General features: G+C 45.6%; 1 protein-coding gene across 3 annotated transcripts in view; it reads right to left on the bottom strand.

Annotated features, from left to right (window-relative positions):
- LOC129701422 (serine/threonine-protein phosphatase 2A 55 kDa regulatory subunit B beta isoform) overlaps positions 1–22,458 on the bottom strand; it is a 565,371-nt gene that overhangs the window by 265,466 nt on the left and 277,447 nt on the right. The window contains exon 2 of one of the 3 annotated variants that reach the window (XM_055642587.1): positions 18,150–18,307. The exons of the other annotated variants lie outside the window; for them this stretch is intronic. Within the exon in view, the coding sequence (XP_055498562.1) occupies positions 18,150–18,174 (25 nt within the window). The 5' untranslated portion in view covers positions 18,175–18,307. The remainder of the gene's footprint in view (positions 1–18,149; positions 18,308–22,458) is intronic. 3 annotated transcript variants of the gene reach the window in all.

Here is a 22,458-nt window from a genome sequence, read left to right as displayed (position 1 = left end):
CGCCGACTCCTGAGGCACACCACAGCCACAGGCCTCCCGTCCGAAAAACAACCTTCCACCAATACCATCTACTTCCTACCATTAAGCCAATTCGGTATCGTTGCCTACCTCTCCCTACATCCCATGCGAATATAATCTTTCAGAACAGTTTACCTTGTGGAACCTGATCGAAGGCCTTGCTGAATCCTTTATGGACTATGTCTGCACCTCTGCCCTCATTAACCTTCTTGGTTACTTCAAATAAACTATAAAACTCCAGTCAGAAATTCATATCCTGAATTTCTATGCCAACTATCCCAAATCAAAATGGCGGCACGGTGACGCAGCGGTAGAGTCGCTGCCTTACAGCGATTGCAGCACCAGAGACCGGGGTTCAATCCCGAATACGGGTGCTGTCTGTACGGAGTTTGTACGTTCTCCCCGTGACCTACATGAAATTTCTCCGAGATGTTCGGTTTTCTCCCACACTCCAAAGACGAACAAATATTAATTGGCTTGGTAAATGTAAAAATTGTCCCTAGTGTGCGTAGGATAGTGTTAGTATGTGGGGATCGCAGGTCGGCACGGACCAGGTGGGCCTAAGGGCCCGTTTTACGCGCTGTATCTCTAAACTAAAGTAAAAGTCTTTACAAAAGGGTGGTGAATCTCTGGAGTTCTTTGCTACAGAAGGCTACGGAGGCTAAGTCAATGGATATTTTTAGAGCAGAGATAGACAGATTCTTGATTAGCACGGGTGTCAGGGATTATGGGGAGAAGGCAGCAGAATGGGGTTAGGAGGGATAGATTGTCACCCATAATTGAATGGTGGAGTGAACTTGATGGGACGAATGGCCTAATGCCCCTGTCCTACTTAGGAAACCTGAACGGAAACCTCTGGAGATTTTGCGCCCCACCCAAGGTTTCCGTGCGGTTCCCGGAGGTTGCAGGTAGTGGAAGCAGGTAGGTAGACTGATAAAAACTTCTGGGAACCGCACGGAAACTTTGGGTGGGGCGCAAAGTCTCCAGAGGTTTCCGTTCAGGTTTCCTAAGTGGGACAGGGGCATTACTCTCCTCCTATTACTTATGACCTTAAGTACATGTACATTGTATAGCTGTGAATACTTTCCAGTAAACCTGTATGTTTACTGGACTATAGTTCCCAGTTTTTTCTTTGCAGCCCTTCTTAAATAGAGACACAAAATCAGTCACCCTCCAGTCTTCTGGTACCTTACTCGTGTCCAATGATGATTCATATACCTCATCCGGGGCTTCTGCAGGGCTCTGAGTGCAGAACCTTGAGCAAAATGCTAAGTGCTGGAGGAACTCAGCGGTTCAGGCAGTATCTATGGAGAGAAATGGGCAGACAACGGGTCTGAGGAAGGGTCTGAACCCTAAACGTCACCCATTCCTTCTCTCCAGATATGCTGCCTGTCCCGCTGAGTTACTCCAGCATTTTGTGTCTTTCTTTGGAGTAAACCAGCATCTGCAGTTCCTTCCTACACCCTTCTTCAGACTGATGAGTAGGGGGTGTGAAATTCTCACAGTGCCCTTGAATATATCTGACCAAGTACTGAAGATTGATCTACCTTCTTGGAGGTGGGAGATTGCAACCTTCACGTGGTCCACCCTGTTTCGACAAATGCAATCAACCAGGCGTGCACAACCAGAAGATCAAACAGAACAAGTTGTCTTACAACTTTAGGCTGTGCACACCATGCACAAGAAGAAGAAGAAGGTCTACCTTCTTATATCTTAAAACATCCAGCAGCTCCTTGACTATAATAGGGATTGTCCTCCAGGTATTCCTATTAACTTCTCCATAGTAAAAGCAGAGGAGAAATATTCTTGAAAGACTTTGCCCGTTTCCCTTCGGTAGGTGTGTTGTTGGCATTGAATTCTACAATTTTAAGTGATGCTTTCCTTCACCCCCATTACTTCCTTTCCCATTCTCCTTACGTTCATCTTCCATCTCCAAGTTCTCAATTTCATTTTTACCCCCGCTTTCACTTCCCCCCTTTCCGTTCTACCAATATCCCTCTCCCTGGTTCTAATGTCTTCTTTTGACCTCCAGCCTTTGCCACTACCTAACTCCTTACCACCCTCCGCACCACATATCACCTGCCAGGCTTTGTCTCATCGCCACTTCTCTGGTCTGGTCATTACCACTGGTCCCCAGTACATGAAGCAGACCTGCTTATCCAAACTATCTCTAACTCACATCCAGGTTCAATTGACTGTCCAACCATCCCCTTGGGGATATCAGCCCCATCACATATCCTACCCACCTAATCCCACACTCCATTATCTGACCAGACGCACTCTCTAATGCAAATGTAATGCAGTTATGTCTCTGATCTTCCCATTCCGAATTGCTGGATCCAACTAGTTGCCTTAGACCTCAGCACAATCATTTGCCCAGGCACCCATATCTCCTGATGACATTGGACTTCAGCTTCTTCCTTTGACACAAGGTCATCTTCAAATAGCTCAAACTTCAGTCAATTCCCCTTGTCTTTCTTCCCTGGTATTCTCTACATGCCCCGGTCCCCACAAATCCTACTTAATTTTCCCTGCTGGTTTTGCAGCAATGGGTTCAGCAGAAAGAACCTTTGTTCTTCAATGTAACACTTAGTCCATACATGATCTGTTGCACTCTGGTGTAATTGAATCTTCCTGTCTGGAAGTTCCACACACAGTTGCAGAGCACTTTTAAAATATGTTTTCCGTAGCGCGGGTTCACTCCCTGGAGCACATGACTTATTCATCTCATGTAATTAAAAAGAGAAATATTCACTGGAAATATTCAGACATCTGTAGAGAGAAAGTAAAGCTGGATTGATGTTGCGTGGGCGGAAATCCCGGGGGGGAGGAGGGGGGGGGGGGGGGGGGGCTGTCTTCCCCCCATGTTTTGAGAGGTGGGGCACCCATGTTTTATGAAACATGTCGCAGCAAAACCGAAGCCTCCGAAGTCGAGTTGATGGTAAGTCCACAGGCTCTGCGACCGGAGACTCAAGGTCGATTCCAGTTGGAGTTCCAGCTCCTAGAATCTAGCAGCCCGGGACTAGCTGCTGTTCCCAGGTCGGCTCACCTGCCCCGCGACTGGCTGCAGCTCCCAGATCGCAAAAACGAATTGAAAAAAAATACGCCTGCGGGCCGTAGGTTGCCGACCCCTGTCCTAGATGTGATCCCACCCCCCCATGTTTTAAAAGCAATTCCCGCCCCTGATTTAGAATGACTTCCCATCCAACCAACTGGAATGGTTGGTTATCTGAAATTGTCCAATTCAAAATTGATATCTGAGGGTTGAGGGCTGTTCAGATGGAGGAAGAGGTGTCATTCTGTGAGCATATGGCTTTATGCGCCTGTTAAGATTCAAGAGTGTTTACGTCCCAAAATGGGACTTGTAGCACCAGCATTTGTAAACACGGTACTCAGTAGATAATATAGAAACAAACAATAATGTTCAATAAAAGAAACAACCCCAATATAGTGCAAAAAAAAACAAAGCAAAGCCCAAAGTTCACAAGTTATAGGAGTAGAATTAGGCCATTCGAGTTCACTCCGCCATTCAGTCATGGCTGATCGCTGCCTCCTAATCCCATTTTCCTGCCTTCTCCCCATAACCCTTGACACACATTCTAATCAAGAATTTGCCTTAGAAATATCCTAATGCAACCCAGTCGGTTCATAGCAACGTTAACTTAAGATTTCCTCTCTCCATGGATTCTGCCTAACCTGTTGGATATTTTCAATGTTCTCCCACATTTCAGATTTCCACTGCATTCTGCACCTCACAAACGAACACCAACATTATGTGCTTGTTTATTTGTACACTGTCCTCAGACATCTCCCTGTTCCAGCCACATCAGCTGGATTTGTAAGCATTCATCACCCTCTCTGCGAAGGCACCAACAGCATTGTGTTACCAGGATGATCCTGGTCTTCACCTTATTCCAGACTCTCTTTGGTCTTTCCATTCCTCCTACTCTGAATGTGCAACACAGTTATTTTCACACATCTCCAAATCTCTTGCAAAGTCATCACCTAAAATATTAATTCGGTTTCTCTCTCCACTGAAGCTGTCTGACCTCATAAGTTCATAAGTGATAGGAACAGAATTAGGCCATTCGGCCCATCAAGTCTAGTCTGCCATTCAATCATGGCTGATCTGCCTCTCCGTCCTAACCCTATTCACCTGCCTTCTCCCCATAACCCCTGACACCCGTACTAATCAAGAATCTATCTATCTCTGCCTTAAAAATATCTATTGACTTGGCCTCCATAGCCTTTTGTGACAATTCATTCCACATATTCACCACCCTCTGACTAAAGAAATTCCTCCTCAGCAAAACCTGCTGTGAATTGCTAGAATTTTCTGTTTTTCATTTCATATTTTTAGTATTGAAATGCTTTTATTTTTTGATCACTCACACTACAGTGATAAGGAAGTTATTCTTCAAACAACTGAACATTATACTGCTCCTGATAGAATAACTAGGTACTGGCTTCATACTGCGATCTGTTCAGCAGCAATAATTAATAATAATTGCAACTTATTTGAACAATTCCCATGAAAAGATCGTCATGAGCGTGAATAAGATGCATTGAAAGTAGGTCAGGAGGATGGTTATGGAAAAGCAGGCATTTCCCTGTAAGTAGGTCATTGTGTGATGGGAATGTTGCGATGTTCTGTTGCAGCTCACAAGAGCCATTTGTCAGGATGCGTTCCCCTGCGAGCACGGTCAGCAGCCACTGACGCTCCAGCCAAAGCACGGCAATCTGCTCAGCACGAGTGCCTGGCGTTTGTGGGAAGGCACTGCCAGAAATCCTGCTCGGTGCTGAGCAGCAATTATCTGACCTCCACACTTACTTAAGCCGAGGTCTGCGCTGGTTCAAATGGGGGCAGGGTGGCTTGCGGGTCAGTGTTGTAGGCAGAGAATTCTGTGACCCAGCACCGTGGATGCATTCAAACCCCCCTTCAGCCGCCACCTCCCCACGATGGCTGCAATTTCATGACTGTCTGGTGTCGTTTCACCTTTGAGTGGAGATTCTGATTAGACCACGAGAAGAGCTTCCCTTTGCCATTCATTGATGTGGGTCACCTCATACACTAATGTGCATTTCACCATGCTTTTTCCAAAGGTCCATTTTTTTTTGATTCCACAGGTGGAGAAGACGATTCTGTTTTAAAGATATTCTCCCCCACACCACTGAATTTGTTTGATTAACTTCAGTATGTTTAAAGTTTAATGTAAAACTGCATCCACTTCTTGAAGAGATTCCCATTACCCTTATTAAGGGACCCGTCAATCCTACTCTTTGTTTCCTGCATACCAACAATTTTCTATCCATGTCAGTACCCTACCCCCAATACCATGTGCTCTAATTTTGCCCACTAATCTCCTGTGGGTCCTTATCAAAGGCTTTCTGAAAGTCCAGGTACACTACATCCACTGGCTCTCTCTTGTCCATTTTACTCGTTACATCCTCAAACAATTCCAGAAGATTTGTCAAGCATGATTTTCCCTTCATAGATCCGTGCTGATCCTGTTACTGCTATCTAAAGAATGTGCCTTAAAAGGGCCTGTCCCACGATGTGAGTTTACCCAAGAGCTCTCCCGAGTTAAAAAATAATCAAACTCGTGGTAAGTACATAGAATGTACGTAGCGGGTACGTCAGAGCTTGTGGATGTCTCGTAGCGGCTCGTAATGCTAACGGCAGGTGCTCAGGAAACGTGGAAACTCGTGAAGTTTTTTCAACAGTGTGAAAAATTTCCAAGAGTAAAAAAATACTCGTGATGAAGTACCACGAGTTTGATTTTTTTTTAAACTCGGGAGAGCTCTTGGGTGAACTCGCATCATGGGACAGGGGCTTTTCTGTGTGAGCAGTATTTCCTACCTCGCTACATTTCATCCTGCTATTTCTCTACTGAACAAAAGGATTATGCTGAGCGCATGGAAACAGGCCCTTCAGCCCACCAAGTTCATCCACTACCCACTTTGCAGTACTGTACAGTAATCCCATTTCACCTCTATTTTCTAACATTCACTTCATCTGCTGCTATTCCATTACAGGGGTTTGGACCAGGGACACAGGCTGTCCCCTACTGCCATTGAAGGCTGGGCTAGACATGAAGTTAAATTTCCCTATTCTTCCATGCCCCACGGAGCCCGGTCAGGTCTCGCCACTAATGCAGATCCTTGCACTGAGTTGTGCTCCCTACTCAAAGAGATGTCCTTTATTATATATGCACTCCCTCCTACCACAGCAACCCAAACCTCATCACCATTACCTGACCTTCACGTTAACCTGTTAGAACAACGAGATACCTACAAATGCTCCTTGGGATGCAGATTAGATATAGGAAAGATGTTCCTGATGGTGGGGGAATATGTCCATTTAAGATTGAGATGATGAGTGATGACTTCTCCCAAAGAGTGTTGAACGTGTGGAAATTTCTACCACTGAAAGCAATTAAATATTAAATACTGTAAACCCTCATTTTAACAGACCTTTAGATAGTGGGTTTTGGTCATAGCAGATGGACCTGCCCATGCAACCCTCGCTCACAAGCGTCTAGTCATCCCCGGCATGCAGCGGCTGACAAGGCTGTTGTTGGGGCTCACGTTGTCGCCCCTGGAGAGTGCGCTTTCTTCAGGCCGCTGCCAATGACAGGATGCGCTCGGTCACCATGGGGCTCCCTCCTCTCTTACCAGCTGCCACCTCTCTGCTGTCCACCCGTTGCTTTGTCCACTCGGCCTCTAAACCTACCCCCCTCACCGCCCCCTTCTCCTGAGTCACCAATATGCTCCACCTTGGAAGAGGGGAGCGGACCAAGCGGCGGCCGACAGGTTGAAGCGGTAGGTGGTGAGAGGGGAGGGAACCTCACAGTGATGGAGCGTAGCCTACCAGTGGCGGCGGCCTGCCGAAAACGCTGACAAGCTAGGGGTTACAACGTGAGCCGCAACAACAGCTGCTTCATTCTGACTTTGCAATAGCCGGTGAGGAAGGGCTCGCTGGTACAGACCAGCGGCATCGATGCCTAGTTAAAACCTGTCATTAAAACCTCCCTCTTTCATCTCCGCAACATCGCCAAACTCAGACCCTCTCTCACACCTCCCGCTGCTGAAAGACTCATCCATGCCTTCATCTCCTCCCGACTGGACTATTGCAACTCACTTCTCCTTGGCATCAGCTCCACCTACATCAACCGACTCCAACTGGTCCAGAACGCAGCCGCCCGACTCATCACCCACACCAAATCCTGGCATCACATCACTCCAGTCCTCAAACAACTTCACTAGCTTCCCATCTCCCACCGGATCACCTACAAAATCCGTTTCCTCACCTACAAAGCCCTCCACCATCTGCCCCCCCCCATATCTCACTGACCTCCTCTCCCCCTACCAACCCTCACGGTCCCTCAGATCCACATCAGTCGGTCTCCTCTCTATCCACAAGTCCAACCTCCACAGTTTTCGGGACAGAGCCTTCTCCAGGGCAGCTCCCAGGCTCTGGAACTCCCTCCCCCAACTGATCCGAAATTCAGTGTCCCTCACCATTTCCAGTCCTGCCTCAAGACCCATCTCTTCACCTCTGCCTATCCTTAGCCCCACGTCCCCCTCCCTATCCATCTGTACATGAATTGCCTCATATTGTGTTTTGAATTGTATTCTGTCTTTACTTTGTGTACTAGTCATGTCTCTACTATTTATTTCATTCCCCTTACATGTTTTTCCTCTACCTGCTAAATTTTTGTAAGGTGTCCTTGAGACTCTTGAAAGGCGCCCATAAATAAAATGTATTATTATTATTATTAGTTCTAAGGTGAAACAACACAAAATGCCGAGTAAATCAACAGACTAATCAGTCTGAAGAAGGATCCCGACATCACCTTTCCATGTTCTCCAGAGATGCTGACTGACCTGCTGAGTTACTCCAGGATTTTGTGTCCTTTTGTGTATTAACTGGCAACTGTGGTTCTTTATTTCAACCACATACAATGATAATACCTCACTCGGTTATAGTGGACAATCTGCAATAACGGGCACCAGTCTCCCGTGGTCATTTACAACAAGAGTTTACTGTATATTCAAGAAGGAGTTAGGTGGATAACTAATGACTAAAAAAGTAATGGGAGACAAGGGGAAGTTGGAATTGGGCACTAAATTTGAATGATCAGTCATGATCACATTAAATGCCTTCTGTAGTAGAGAATTCCACAGACTCACCACTCTTGGGTGAAGACATTTCTGCATAATGCTAAATGCCTTCGGCTCAAGGGGCCAAATAATTTACTCCTATTCCTAATCATGATGGTGCTATGCTTCCATTCAGTCTGAGTTCATCCACAATAGTGACCACTTCTACATCCACTCCTCTGGCAATCCAAGATAATAAACAACAAGGACACATTTCTCACATATCCAGTATCTACAAATTAGCTGAACGTTTACAGAATCTTATGGCATTGATGGAGGCTATTCAAATGGTCGTGCCCATGACGGCTCTTTGAAAGAGCTTTCTAATCAGATTCCCTCTTTTTGTTTTTCCCCAAGAGATTTGTAATCCAAACCCCTTTCGAGTTACTGATGAATCTGCTTCTAACACCTTTTAGGCAACAAATTATAGAAAGTGTAGAAAGGAACTGCAGATGCTGGCATATACTGAACCATGTGACCATCTAGAGGCTAACCATAAGACACACACCCAGGTCTGATCACCCTGTGATAGACCTGCCTCGACTGAGGGCGTCTTGTGATAAAAGGCCAAAACACCTAGTGACGTTGAGGTATATAACTGAAGATGTGTCTGATTGGTAGCAAAATCACCTAGTGGTCATCCCCAAGAATACCAAATGTCAATTGTAGCGAAAAACCTTAGAGATTGTAACATCCAGTCCTACTAATCAATGTATACAAAGTGCTGGACTAATGCAGCGGGTCCGGCAACATCCCAGGAGAAAAAGGATGGGTGATGTTTTGGGTCCTGACCCTTCTTAATACTCCAGGACTCCTGACGGAGAGAGGAAAGCTTCTTCCTAGTAGTCATGCCTTGAGGAGATTTCAAAGTAGGCATACCTTGAGGAGATTAGAGTCTGAAGAAGGTTCCTGACCCAAAATGTCACCCATCCTTATTCTCCAGAGATGCTGCCTAACCTGCTGAGTTACACCAGCACATTGTGATTAAATTCTCCTCAGCCCCACACTTATTATTTCTCTAGATTTGTACATTAAGAGAGACAGGTTGAAAGATATTTTAAGGAAGCAACAAAAAGTCAATTTAAAGGGCTCTACTGTCAGATATCTAGTATGTTAATCATGGTCTGAAGAGGCCACACTTTGTTTAATTTTCAAATCTGTAGTCAAACATGCCTTTCAGTTTAATGGAAACTGCATTCATAGATACATAGACAATAGGTGCAGGAATAGGCCATTCGGCCCTTCGAGCCAGCACCGCCATTCAATGTGATCATGGCTGATCATCCACAATCAGTACCCCGTTCCTGCCTTCTCCCCATACCCCTTGATTCTGCTAGCCCTAAGGGTTCTATCTAACTCTCTTTTGAATGCATCCAGTGAATTGGCCACACCCTATCTCCAGGCTATTGTTTGGGGGCCTGTAGATAACTCCCATTGTGATATTTTTACTCTGAAGGGCCTGTCCCACCAGCATGCGATTGCATGCGTCTAGCGCGACCAAATGTGGTCGCTTGAGGCGTACGGCCTCAGGGGGCCCGGTCCCACTTCGATTGGCGGAGGCGTATGGAATTGTGCGGGTGGGACAGGCTTTACAATTTCAATCACAATGACTTCTGACACCCCTCGCAAGGGACTGAATTCCATTCCTTACCAACAGCGCCAACCCACCCGCCTGTCTTTTTGATAAGACGTAAATCCCTGAATATTCAGTTCCCATCTCTGATCCTTTTGCAGCCGTGTCTCTGTAATTCCCACAACATCATACTGACTAATTTCTAACTGAGCCTAAAGCTCGGCCACTTTATTTCTTATAATTTACGCATTCATATATAACACTTTTAATTTGGAATTCACCTCCCCTCTCACACCGTTTCCTCTTTCACCTGACCTTACTCTCTTGTCCCTTCTTGACATTTCCGTCCCATTAATTCGGGTGTCTATCGTAACTTTTCCTGTACTCTCTTCTCCTTTAACTCCATCCTTACACTCCCAATTCGTTAAGCCCTCCTACCCACTATTCCAAACACCTATCAGTTTTTCATTTCCTCTCATATTAAAGTTGGTATCTTCTCCAATCCAATCTCTTTTATTGAAATGTATTTAGCATTTTACTGTATACCAACGTTAGCAATCACTTTAGTAGGATTTAGAGCTGGTTTAAACCGAAGATAGCCACAAAACTGGAGTAACTCAGTGGGTCAGACAGCATCTGTGGAGAAAAAGAATAGGTGACGTTTCGGTTCTCAGTCTGAAGAGGGGTCTCGACCTGTAACATCCCCTATTCCTTTTCTCCAGAGATGCTGGAGTTACCGCTGAGTTACCCAGCCGCTTGTGTCTATTTACTATAATAAGATTGTTCGGTTAGAGCTGTTCCGTAGTGAATTTAGATGGCATGATAAATGTAAAATTAGAATAAAAGCAAATGAGATTGGAACAGAAATATATCAGGCAGTCACACATAATGCAAAAAAACATTCCAGCTCATGGGATACAATCACATTTTATAGATTAACTGAACTGCACAGTCTGCTTTAATGCAACGTGTATTTGGCATTGACATCAAATTGAAGCTACAGGGACTAAGTGCATGTCTGGAATTAGGAGACAACCATCCATCACATTATCATCACACTGGCTGGGGAAGATCTTGGTATTATTCAGTAAAGTGGGTGATAGTGAGTTGTTATCATGCTTTTACAACCCACCTGATTTTTAGTTCCATCAATTGTAATAGAAAGCAAATCAGGAGGGATGTACAGCTGGTTGTTGGCTGTCATCCAATACACACTGTCTAATAACGGCACGATCTGCTGCTACAATTCCCAAGAACTATTGGACCACTGAGGTGCCATCCACTGCCCCCTGTCTGTGCAAAGAGCTCCCGTCATGCATGGCTCTGGGGTATCTCGGATAGGCTGGCTCTAAACTGCTGCTTAATGCCATCTGAATGGAATCTGAGTTTGTCATAGCCTAGACCAGGCACACACCACTTCTTGGATGAAAAGGTGCTTCCTCAGGTCCCCTCCAATTCTCTTCGATCTACCTTTAAATCTATATCCTCTTATCTACCTCTGATATGGTGATTAGTCAGTTTCTTACAGTATACCTTATCTATAGCCTTGATAATTTGATGTACTTCAGTCTTATTCTCTTTTCACCTCCTCTATCTTCTCCAATCTCTCCTCAAAACCAAAACACCATCCCAGGCAACATATTGGTGAATCTCCTGAGCATCCTCTCCAGCAACATCGCATTGTTTCTATTGTGTAGGGACCAGAACTACACAGTCCTTCAGCAGAGGTCTGACCAATGTTTCAGATTCAGATCCAGTTTTAGTTTATTGTTACGTGTACCGAGGTTCAGCGAAAAGCTTTAGTTGTGTGCTAACCAGACAGCGGAAAGTTAATACATGATTACAATCGAGCCATTCACAGTGTACAGACACTTGATAAGGGAATAACGTTTAGTGCAAGGTAAAGCCAGCCAAGTCTGATCAAGTATAGTCTGAGGATCACCAATGATGTAGATAATAGTTCAGGGTTGCTCTCTGGTTGTGGTAGGATGGTTCAGTTGCCTGATAATAGCTGGGAAGAAACTGTCCCTGAATCTGGAGGTGTGTTTTCACAATTATTTTACAAAGCTGAGCACCGGCTCCCCTCAAGGCTGTGTGCTCAGCCCGCGGTTGTTCACATTGCTCACACATGACTGTGCTGCCAGATTCAGGGACAATAAGATCATAAAATTCGCGGATGACACTACAGTAGTGGGACTCATCAGTGGAGATGACGAATCAATGTACAGGGAGGAAGTACAACAACTAGTGGACTGGTGCGGCAAAAATAATCTAGAATTAAATGTCGACAAAACGAAGGAGATGGTTGTCGACTTCAGGAGGGCGCAGCCAAAGCATACACCACTCAACATCAGTGGCAATGCAATGGAGAGAGTGGAGAGCATAAAGTTCCTCGGTGTGCAAATTACAGACAGCCTCACCTGGTCCAGGAACACCACTGGGACCGTCAAACAGGCCCATCAGCGACTGCACTTCCTGAGGAAACTAAAACAGGCCTCACTCCCCACCAACATCCTCAGGACTTTCTACAGGGGCACGGTGGAGTCTGTACTCACGTACTGCATAAATACGTGGTACTGCACCTGCAACTGCTCGGACAGGAAGGCTCTGCAGAGGGTAGTGAGGGGAGCAGAGAGGATCATTGGCGTCTCCCTACCCTCGGTACAAGAACTGTTCCAGAGCTGCTGTCTGAAAAAAGCTCAGAGAATTGCTAAGGACAAACTGCACCCCCTCCACATACACCTGGATCTCCTGCCATCAGGCAAGAGATATCGAAGCATCAAAGCCCGGACTACAAGACTGCTAAACAGCTTCCTACCACAGGCTGTGAGGCTGCTAAACAGTCACTCTGTACTCACAGTCACTTGATTCTGCGGCTGGCACGGACACTTTAATAACTGGCACTGGCCACTCAAATCAGCTGCCCCGGACATTTTTATGATTGGTTTACTGTATTTTAACATTGTGTTTTACCTGCTTTTAACTATTTATACTGTTCCATCAGGGACTGGATTGTTTTTAGTGTTATTATGTGTGAAATGTTTTAAATTTCATGTGCGATGCTCCGCTATTCACTGGGAAACGTCTTTTCATTTTGCACTGTACAACTGTTGCTTGCAAGATGACAATAAAGGTTGATTGATTGATTGATTGATTGATTGATTGATTGAAATTAGAGCATAACGTCTCTCTTCTGGTATTCAGTGGTACACCTAATGAAGGCAAACATCCCAGATGCCTTCTCAACCATCTTATCTACCTGGGATCTTCAAGGATCTCTGGACTTGAACATCATGATTGCTCTGTTCCTCAATACCTGCCAGGACCCTAACATTAATGTCATGGCCTCATTCATGCTCCAGAATGGATGCCTCACTTGCTGCTCCACCTGTCACGTTCTTGTTAGTCTTAAGAAGAGGCTCCGTGCCCTTAATTATAGGCCTTGGACTCATTTGATTTATATTGTAGATACAAAACACTCCGAAATTTCCCATAACCTATCCATTTTCAACCCTTGCAGATTTTTCTTGGTCTGTTGATGCAAAGGATTTCTATGATTTGATAGCAATATTCTTGCTTTTCCATAATTCCAAAATTTGAAATTATCCATCTAGATTCAGTTGCTGAGTATATCCAGAAGGGAGATGGATAGATTTGTAGACGGCACAGAAATGAAGGGAAATGGAGTCAGTGCAGGACATTGTGGTAAACATCAGTCCCCAAACTATTCAAGTGGTCAATTGGCCTACATCTGCTTCTATGTTCTTATGTTCTTCTCAGTTTGATCATGATTGTAGTTGCCAGCATATTTCAATGGTTTGCCTGTTTTTCACATGCATTCTGTCTCTTCACCAGTTTACTCCTGTTGTAGATCTCACACACAGACGCTTCTTCCTGCACCAGTATCAGTGCAAGGGGCTCTTTGCTCTGAAATTACTTAAGAGCCTGTCCCACTTATGCGACCTTGGCTTGCAAATTACGCTTGAGGCGTACGGGCACCGTATGGCCGCGCGGGGCCGGTCCCACTTAGAAGCACGGAATTGTGCGGGACTGGTCCCGACATCGCAAGGGGCTCCGAAATTCTGGCAGTGGCCGAAATCTTCACGCGCCAATGGCCTGTCGGCACGCAGGCGCATTGCGGTCGTACGCAGTGCCTTGACGTCGTACGCAGTGTCTTAACGGTGTACGCAGCGTCTTTACCGCATACGCCTAGCGTGGCATTGCGCGATGACGTCACCGCCCGGCGCCGTCCAAATTCAGTCGGCCCGCCTCCTGCCCAGCTGATTGGTAAGCATGACGCAAATGACGTCACGTGTGAACTTAGCGCGTACTTAGCGCGAACTTCGCGTGAACTCCGCTTCCATTTGTTCGCGCCAAACACACGCAATCGCATGCAAGTGGGACAGGCCCTTTACTCACAGTCATCCACTTCACTTCCTCTCTCTCCACCTCTAACACATCCTTCAAACCCATCTGTGAACCACACCTTTGCTCACTTCTCAACACTTCTCTCCCCACCTCCCACCTATTTAAGCCCTGGCAATCTGTTAAAACCTGGTAATCTGTTAAAAATAATGGACAGATTATGAACATAGAACAATACAAAACAGCAACAGGCCCCTCGGCCCATAATATCCATGCTAAATGTGATGCCAAATTAATTTGATATCCTCTGCCTGCATATGATGCATTCCCTGCATATCCATGTGCCTATTTATAAGCCTCTTACATATCACTGTCTTCTCTGCTTCCATCACCATCCCCAGCAACACTGTTTAGGAACCCACCTAGGGTGGCCAACTTTCTCACTCCCAAATAAGGGACAAAAGGTCAAAATACGGGACAAATTCCCGACGGCAATACGTTGACCGACTCGGCCGTGGCTGGGTGAATGATGAGTTGGCCCGAGTGCGGGATTGCACATGAAGCCCAGGCAGCGGGCCAGCTGAGGAGTTTTGGCCCGCACGACATAGCGCGCAAAGTCTGACACCCCATTCAATTCATGAACCGATGATCGGCCATGAGAAGGAGGGGTGGTGGTGTCGGCGGTAAGCGAAGGTCGGACAGCTGGCCGGGCTGCCGACCGACGGGGCCACGGGCGAGTCACTGCTGCTGCACTCCACGGGCTGCTCTACGTCAGGACGGGTGAGGCGGTGCCGGACGCGGCGCTCTGACCCGACAGTCATCTCGACCCGAGTAGTAGCAGTCAAATACAGGACAAGGGCGGTCCGAACGGGACAAACCAATTTAGCCCAAAATACGGGATGTCCCGGCTAATACGGGACAGTTGGCAACCCCAAACTCACCTTTCCCTGTGTAAAAAAACTTGCCCTGCACATCTCTTTTACATTTTTCCTCATTCCTCTTAAAGCTATGTCCTCTAATATTTGACATTCACACTTTGGGAAGAAAGTTCTGACTGTCCACCCTACCTATGCTTCTCAAACATTATAAACTTCTTATCATAGCTCTTAGCCGCGCGCTAGAGAAAACATCCACATTTGTCCGACCTCTCCTTGCAGCCTACACCCTCGAATCCGGGCGGCATCCTGGTAAACCTCTCTGCATCCTCCACATCCTACCGATGATGGATAGTAGTAGTATTTGCAAGAATTAATCCAGCAAGGAGTTAATAATCAATGATTTTGATGACTTCCAAGCATTATTTACAGATAAATACTTACACTGATAATATCAAAGTGTGGCAGATAAATGTTATATCACAATCTAGAATCTTGGGCGGCATGGACGAGTTGCTGCCTTACAGCGCTTGCAGCACCTGAGACCCAGGTTCGAATTATGTCTGTACGGAGTTTGTACGTTCTTCCTGTGATCGCGTGAATTTTCTCCGAGATTTTTGGTTTCCTCCAAAACTCCAAAGACTTACAGGTTTGTCGGTTAATTGTCTTGGTAGATATGTAAATTGTCCCTGTTGTGTGTAGGATAGTGTTAACATGCGGGAATGACTGGTCCGTGCGGACTCGGTGGGCCGAAGGGCCTGTTTCTGCGCTGTATCTCTAAACTAAACTAAACATAACTAAAATATTTGTAAATGTCCAACCCTGTGATTACTATTGTTACAAATTGTAAGCTCGGTTTTGGCATCTGTTAAAATGCTTTTCCACTCAACAAATAAACACTATGTCCTTCACATAAATAGAACTAAATATTTGTAATCCTTTTTTGTATTTGCAGTCTCAAAATAGTATTAATATTTCAAATTCACTGTGAATCCTCCTTCAACATGGGAAAATTAAGACCAGCCAAGGGAAAAAGCTGACGAGTTAGCAAAATATGCGGAATAAAGCTTCTTCTGCAAAATGCTCAAATAGGATTTGGTTCTCAAATAATTATAACAGGATGAAAACCTGCTTTTAAAATAAACGATAGGCCCATAATTTTAATACCTTTCAGTTTTATCTACAGCCTGAACTCCTCGAGCTTTTTAGACTGCCTGCAATGTCATCTCATGATAGATACGGATGACAGAAGCTATTTGATTCATTCATCCAAAACAGATATCCAAACCCCATCACGTCACCCAGTCTCTCAATCGATACTATGATCTGCTTTCACTACCTAAGCCCAGAGGTCTAAACTTATTGATCATTTGCCTTGTGAAAAAAATGTCTTGACATCAGTCCTAAATTCACCCTTCACCAATTTCAAAGCATTCCTGTAATTCCCTCCTGCAGCCTTTAAGTCTTTGCCTAAGATTGCAGTCGTTCACTGGTTCTCTTACCCCCTTTGTTTCAGTTTGTGTTAGATTCAATCCATCTGAGAAACTAAGCTGCCTTAAAGGCACTTTGCAAATGCAAGTTTATGTTATTGTTATGTGCTTTTCAAAGGCCACATTTCAAAATGTTGCATTACTGATAATTGGGATCCATAACTCATCAAATCCCAATTTGGAATCCCATTTTCCAATCAAAATCCCAATCCCAATCCCAAATCCCATCTTTCAACAAAGTATCTCTCAGTTTAGTTCTTGGGATCGTAATCACTGATAGTAGAGATAAAGTGTGGTTCTTCCAGTGCTACTTAACAGGGTTATTACGTAAAAGCCAGATAAGTTGCTTCCCTGGAGCATTGTTGGTTAGAATAATACTGAATCATAGCCTGGTCAGACACGACCCATGGATGAGCAAATCTGCTGAAGGTCATGTAATGGAGAGGGAAAGCTGCCAACGAACCACACCTTTAGTTCAGCGACACTAATATGAGGCAGCGGGGTAAACTGGAAGACATTTGGAGATCAAACCCAGTTCCTGCTTCCTTGATCTTTGTTACTTCTTTGTACTAATGGGGGACTGTGCATAGGTATGGCGCTACTTTACTGAGAAAAGAAAGTATGCAAGAAAATAATTTCACTGACTTTTTTGTGTAGCTTTCATTTCTTTGTTCTATATCCCTCTATATTGTCAGCTGTAATTCTCGTTTCCCTCTCCCCTGACTCTCAGTCTGAAGAAGAGTCTCGCCCCGAAATGTCACCCATTCCTTCTTTCCAGAGATGCGGCCTGTCCCACCGAGTTACTCCAGCATTTAGTGTCTATTTCCAGTTCCACGTCTCCTCCAATTAGCAAAATAACATTGGCACAGGAAAATGCAAACTTAATGAATAATGAGGTCTGATTTCAAGATTAGTCCAAGTCCTGCTCATGATACAGGAAACAAGAACTGCCCAAAATGTGGAGTTGCGGCATAAGTAACCCGTTTATCTTTAATCCTTAATTGAGTAAAACTAGGAAATGCAAAATAAATTTGCTGCTAATCTTCACAGCTTCCACTTCAATAACATAGAAACATAGAAAATAGGTGCAGGAGTAGGCCATTCGGCCCTTCGAGCCTGCACCGCCATTCAATATGATCATGGCTGATCACCCAACTCAGTATCCCGTACCTGCCTTCTCTCCATACCCCCTGATCCCATTAGCCACAAGGGCCACATCTAACTCCCTCTTAAATATAGCCAATGAACTGGCCTCAACTACCTTCTGTGGCAGAGAATTCCAGAGATTCACCAGTCTCTGTGTGAAATTTTTTTTTCTCATTTCGGTCCTAAAGGATTTCCCATTTATCCTTAAACTGTGACCCCTTGTCCTGGACTTCCCCAACATCGGGAACAATCTTCCTGCATCTAGCCTGTCCAATCCCTTAAGAATTTTGTTACCTATAACAATACAAGACCAATGATTTATGCATGTACTACTTATACAGATATTGTCACAACGTAACAACCTGAAATATTCATACATAACTACTCACATACTAAACCATTCTGAAAATTAGGGGATTATTGTCAGATGTGCTCCATAATATTCACTTATTGAAATACTAAGGCTACTCCATTGGCTTGGTGGATATGTGCATCACATGGCTTGGCATTAAACCTTACCAGGTAAGCCCCAGATTGATTCCATGGTCCATGTTGGGTGAAGCAAACAATCATGAACATAGCAGGAGTCTAAAAATTGCCTTAATGTCCTTGGGGGCCAGGGTTAAGAGGTAAACACAGTCAGGGTTCATCTCCTGGTCACCATGTAGCGATAACTGCTGGAAAATGAATATATATCACGGTCAGTTCATGCTGAAAATTATTGACAGGTAGGCAGCAGCTTTGAAAATGGCAAGAGGGTAAAAATATTTCAGGCTGATGACTATGTCCTGCATTAGATCTGGGACCAGTTTGGGATACAATATGTTTTAAGCTATACAATAAGGGGGAAGAGAACCAAAGGGGAGGTTGGTGAAAGGACTCAAAGTGGAAGAGTAGTGATGTGAGATGAAAACATGGCAATGAAAAACACTATGAAACAAAGAGCCAAAAGATCGATCATGTAAAGGAATTTTTATGAAGTATATTTATCTGAAATTAATAGGTGTGAACGCTGAAGAACAAAATACTGGGTATCTAAAATTGAGTCCAATTAGCAATAATCGGCCAAAATGGAACACGGGAGATTTTTTCACGCATGGACATTAGACTCCACTGGAAGAGTGTAGCTGAGCACGGGTGAGGAATTAAAATGATAGCCGATCAGAAACTTAGGGTCGTATGTTCTTACTTCTGGGGACAGACACAAAAAGCTGGAGTAACTCCAGATGCAGGTCAGGAAGCATCTCTGGTGAAAAGGATAGATGACGTTTCGGGTCGAGACCCTTCTTCTTCTGGAGGGTCTCGAGCCGAAACATCCCCTATTCCATTTTCCAGAGATACTGCCGGACCCGCTGAGTTACTCCAGCTTTTTTCTGTCTATCTTCAGTTTAAACCAGCATCAGCAGTTCCTTCCTTCACATTTCTAGATGTCGGTCTGAATCGCACGCATCCATAACCTGCATTTCCAGAATATTTTATCTTTATCCAGATATCCAGTGTTCACTTCACACTTCATTGGTAATTTCAGATAAATATCCTGCATTCCCTGGAGTGATCCCTTGTTTTGTTGGATCATGTTACCACTCTCTTTCACCCAGTACAAACCCCCCTTTATTATTCAGTCTTTCCTGCTGTCCATCTGAAAACAGACATATCCTTTTGTTCTCTCCATCCCCTGCTCAGCTTTCACTGCATCTTAGAACATGTTCAACCTGTAACTTTCCCCAGATCTAAAGATGAGTAGTAAACCTGAAATGTTAACTTTGTTTCCATCTCCATTGACGCAGCCTGATCTGTTAAGTATTTTGAGCATTTCCTGACTTTATTTTAGATTTTCAGCAAATGGAGTTCAGAATCATAGAGCCGTTTGGCTTATACAATACAATATTTATTACATGTAATTTGAACCTCAGTGAGGCTCAAACGAAAACTCCGTTTCCACAGCCATACAAACAAAGACAATTCCTACAAGAAATACAAACAATTCAATTTACACAAACATTCATCACAGTGAATCTCCTCCTCACTGTGATGGAAGGCAAAGTCTGTTCTCTCCCCTGCACCATTTCTCTCCCGATGTCGGAGCCCCAGGCGGGCGATGGTAAGTCCCACGGCCATTTAAGGCCGCGCGGGGCGATGTACGGCCCCGCTCCAGGCCCAAAAGTCACAAGTTGGAGCCACCGGCGGGCGCTGGGATGTCCCGCGGCCATTAAAGCGATGTACGGCCCCGCTCCGGGTCGTTCCAACCCCGCGACACAGGCGGGAGAAGTTGTGTTGCGGGAGCTCCGAAAAGCGGTTTCCACCCGGACCCGCGAGCGCCCGATGTCCCAGTCCACCGGACCTGCGGCTGCAGCTGGAGCTTCCGAGCTCCGGAGTCAGGCCGCAGCGGCGAGCCACCACCGCTCCACATGCTCCAAGACCGACCAGCGATGGTATGTCCGCAGGCTCCGCGACTGGAGCCGCCAGGTCGTTCCGGCTGGAGGCTGCTCCACGGTGCTAGGCCTCAACGACAATGGAGACCCAACAGGAAAAAGGTTGGGTCTCCCGTGCAGGGAAGAGATAGTTTTAAGTTTCCCCCTTCCCTCCACCCTTCCCTCCCCCCGCCCCCCGCATATACACAGTTAAAAAAACTATTTAAAACACACAAACAACTACATTTTAACTAGACAAAAAATAAAAAAAAGACAGACAGGCTGTAGGGATCGCTGCAACAGTGAGTCGCGCAAATGATCAAATCTGTGCTGATAATCAGTCACTACAATGCTGTGTGTTGAAGGTTGAAGAAGGCATTTTCCATGCTGGCCTTCATCAGTCAGTCATTACCAATAAGAGTTGGGACATTATGCGGTGTTGAATGCGGGTTGGTTGGCGGCGCGACTCACCCGTTGCAGCGGCCCCTACAGCCTGTCTGTCTTTTTTTTATTTTTTGTCTAGTTAAATGTAGTGTTTGGTGTTTTTTAATAGTATTTTTAAATGTGTAAATGTGGGGGGCGGGGGGGGGGGGGGGGGAAACTGTTTAAATCTCTTCCCTGTCCGGGAGACCCGACTTTTTCCCTGTCGGGTCTCGGCTGTCGTTGGGGCCTAGCACCGTGGAGCGGCCTCCAGCCTGAACGACCCGGGGGCTCGGGAGACTGCGGATCTGCGGACTCACCATCGTCGGGGGTGGCCGGCCTCGGAGCGTGGGGAGCGGCGGTGACTCGCTGCTGCGACTCGACTCCTGGGGCTCGGAGGCTCCAGCAACGCAGCCGCAGGTCCGGTGGACTGTGACATCGGGAGCTCGCGGGTCTGGGAGGAGAGAGAGAGACCGCTTCCCGGAGCTCCCGCAACGCGACTTCTCCAGCCGGTGTCACGGGGTTGGAACAACCCGGACCGGGACAGTACATCACCCGGCACGGCTTCATGGCCGTGGGACTCACCATCGCCCGTGGGGGTTCCAACCTTGGACTTTCAGACCGGGAGCGGGGCCGTAAATCGCCCCGCGCGGCCTAAAATGGCCGTGGGAATCATCATCGCCCGCCTGGGGCTTGGATATCGGGAGAGACACGGAGAACAGGCGAGAGAAAAGACTTGCCTTCCATCACAGTGGCTTCACTGTGATGGATGTTTGTGTGAATTTAATTATGTGTATGTCTGTAAGACAGTGTCTTTGTTTGTATGGCTGTGGAAACAACATTTCGTTTGAGTCTCACTGGGGCTCAAATGATAATAAATTTGTATTGTATTGTATTGTATGTTGCAGTTTTTCAATACATTGATGAGGCACAGGACACTGCAGATGCTGGAATATCGAGCAACGCTCAAAGTACTAGAGTAACTCAGCAGGTCAGGCAGCATCTGTGGATGGAATGGCCAAACAACCTCTCGGGCCGGCACCTGTTTTAGGTCGGGCCCCTCCTGACAGATGATGATTGGGGTCAGTACCCAAGGTGAATCTGAAGAAGGGTCCTGACATGAAATGCTGCTGTCCATTCTCTCGAGCAACATTGGTGAGGATTCACCTGGAATAATGTGTACAGATTTGATTTTACCTGCTATAGAAAATAACTCATTAAGCTGGAAAGAGTGCAAAGAAGATTTACGCAAATGTTTCTAGGACTCGAGGGCCTGAGTTATAGGGAGAGATTGGACAGGCTACAATTTTATTCCTTGGATGTGCAGCAGACTGAGGATGGCCTTGCAGAGACCATGCAAAATCATGAGGATATTGATAAGATGAATGCACAGTCTTTTTCCCCAAAGGAAGGGGATTCAAGAACAAGTGGGGATAGGTTAGGGTGATAAAGTAAATATTTAAAAGGGACAACTTCTGTACACATGTGGTAGCGTGTACCTGGGACAAGCTGCCTGAGAAAGTAGCTGCTGCAGGCACAATAACAACATTTGTTATTGCCATTTGGTCGATGGATAGGAAAGGTTTCAAGGGATATACATGCCAAAGGTGGATAAGTGGGCTTCTTGATCAGCATTAACGAGGTGGGCTGAAGGGCCTGTTCTGTGCCGTACGATTCAATGACTCTCCAGTTTCAGCTATCATTCTCCTCCCACATGTCTCTCAGCTCCTCCCAGATTCCCACCACTCACCATAAGCTATGGATCCCAATTATCAGTCATGCAACATTTTGAATGTGGCCTTTGAAATGCACACAATAACAACATAACGTTGTATTTGCAAAGTGCCTTTAAGGCAGCTTAGTTTCTCAGATGGATTGAATCAAACACAAACACAAACGACTGCAATCTTAGGCAAAGCTTGCAAAACTTGAGATCACTGGACTATGGCTTTGACTTAAGCCGCCAGTTGAGTTGCAGCTATAAGAGAGGATATCCT

The sequence above is a fragment of the Leucoraja erinacea genome, chromosome 11 (genome assembly GCF_028641065.1).
Source record: "Leucoraja erinacea ecotype New England chromosome 11, Leri_hhj_1, whole genome shotgun sequence".
NCBI lineage: Eukaryota > Metazoa > Chordata > Chondrichthyes > Rajiformes > Rajidae > Leucoraja > Leucoraja erinaceus.
The sequence above is the reverse complement of the archived record's forward strand: the minus strand, read 5'-3'. Positions and strand labels throughout refer to the sequence as shown.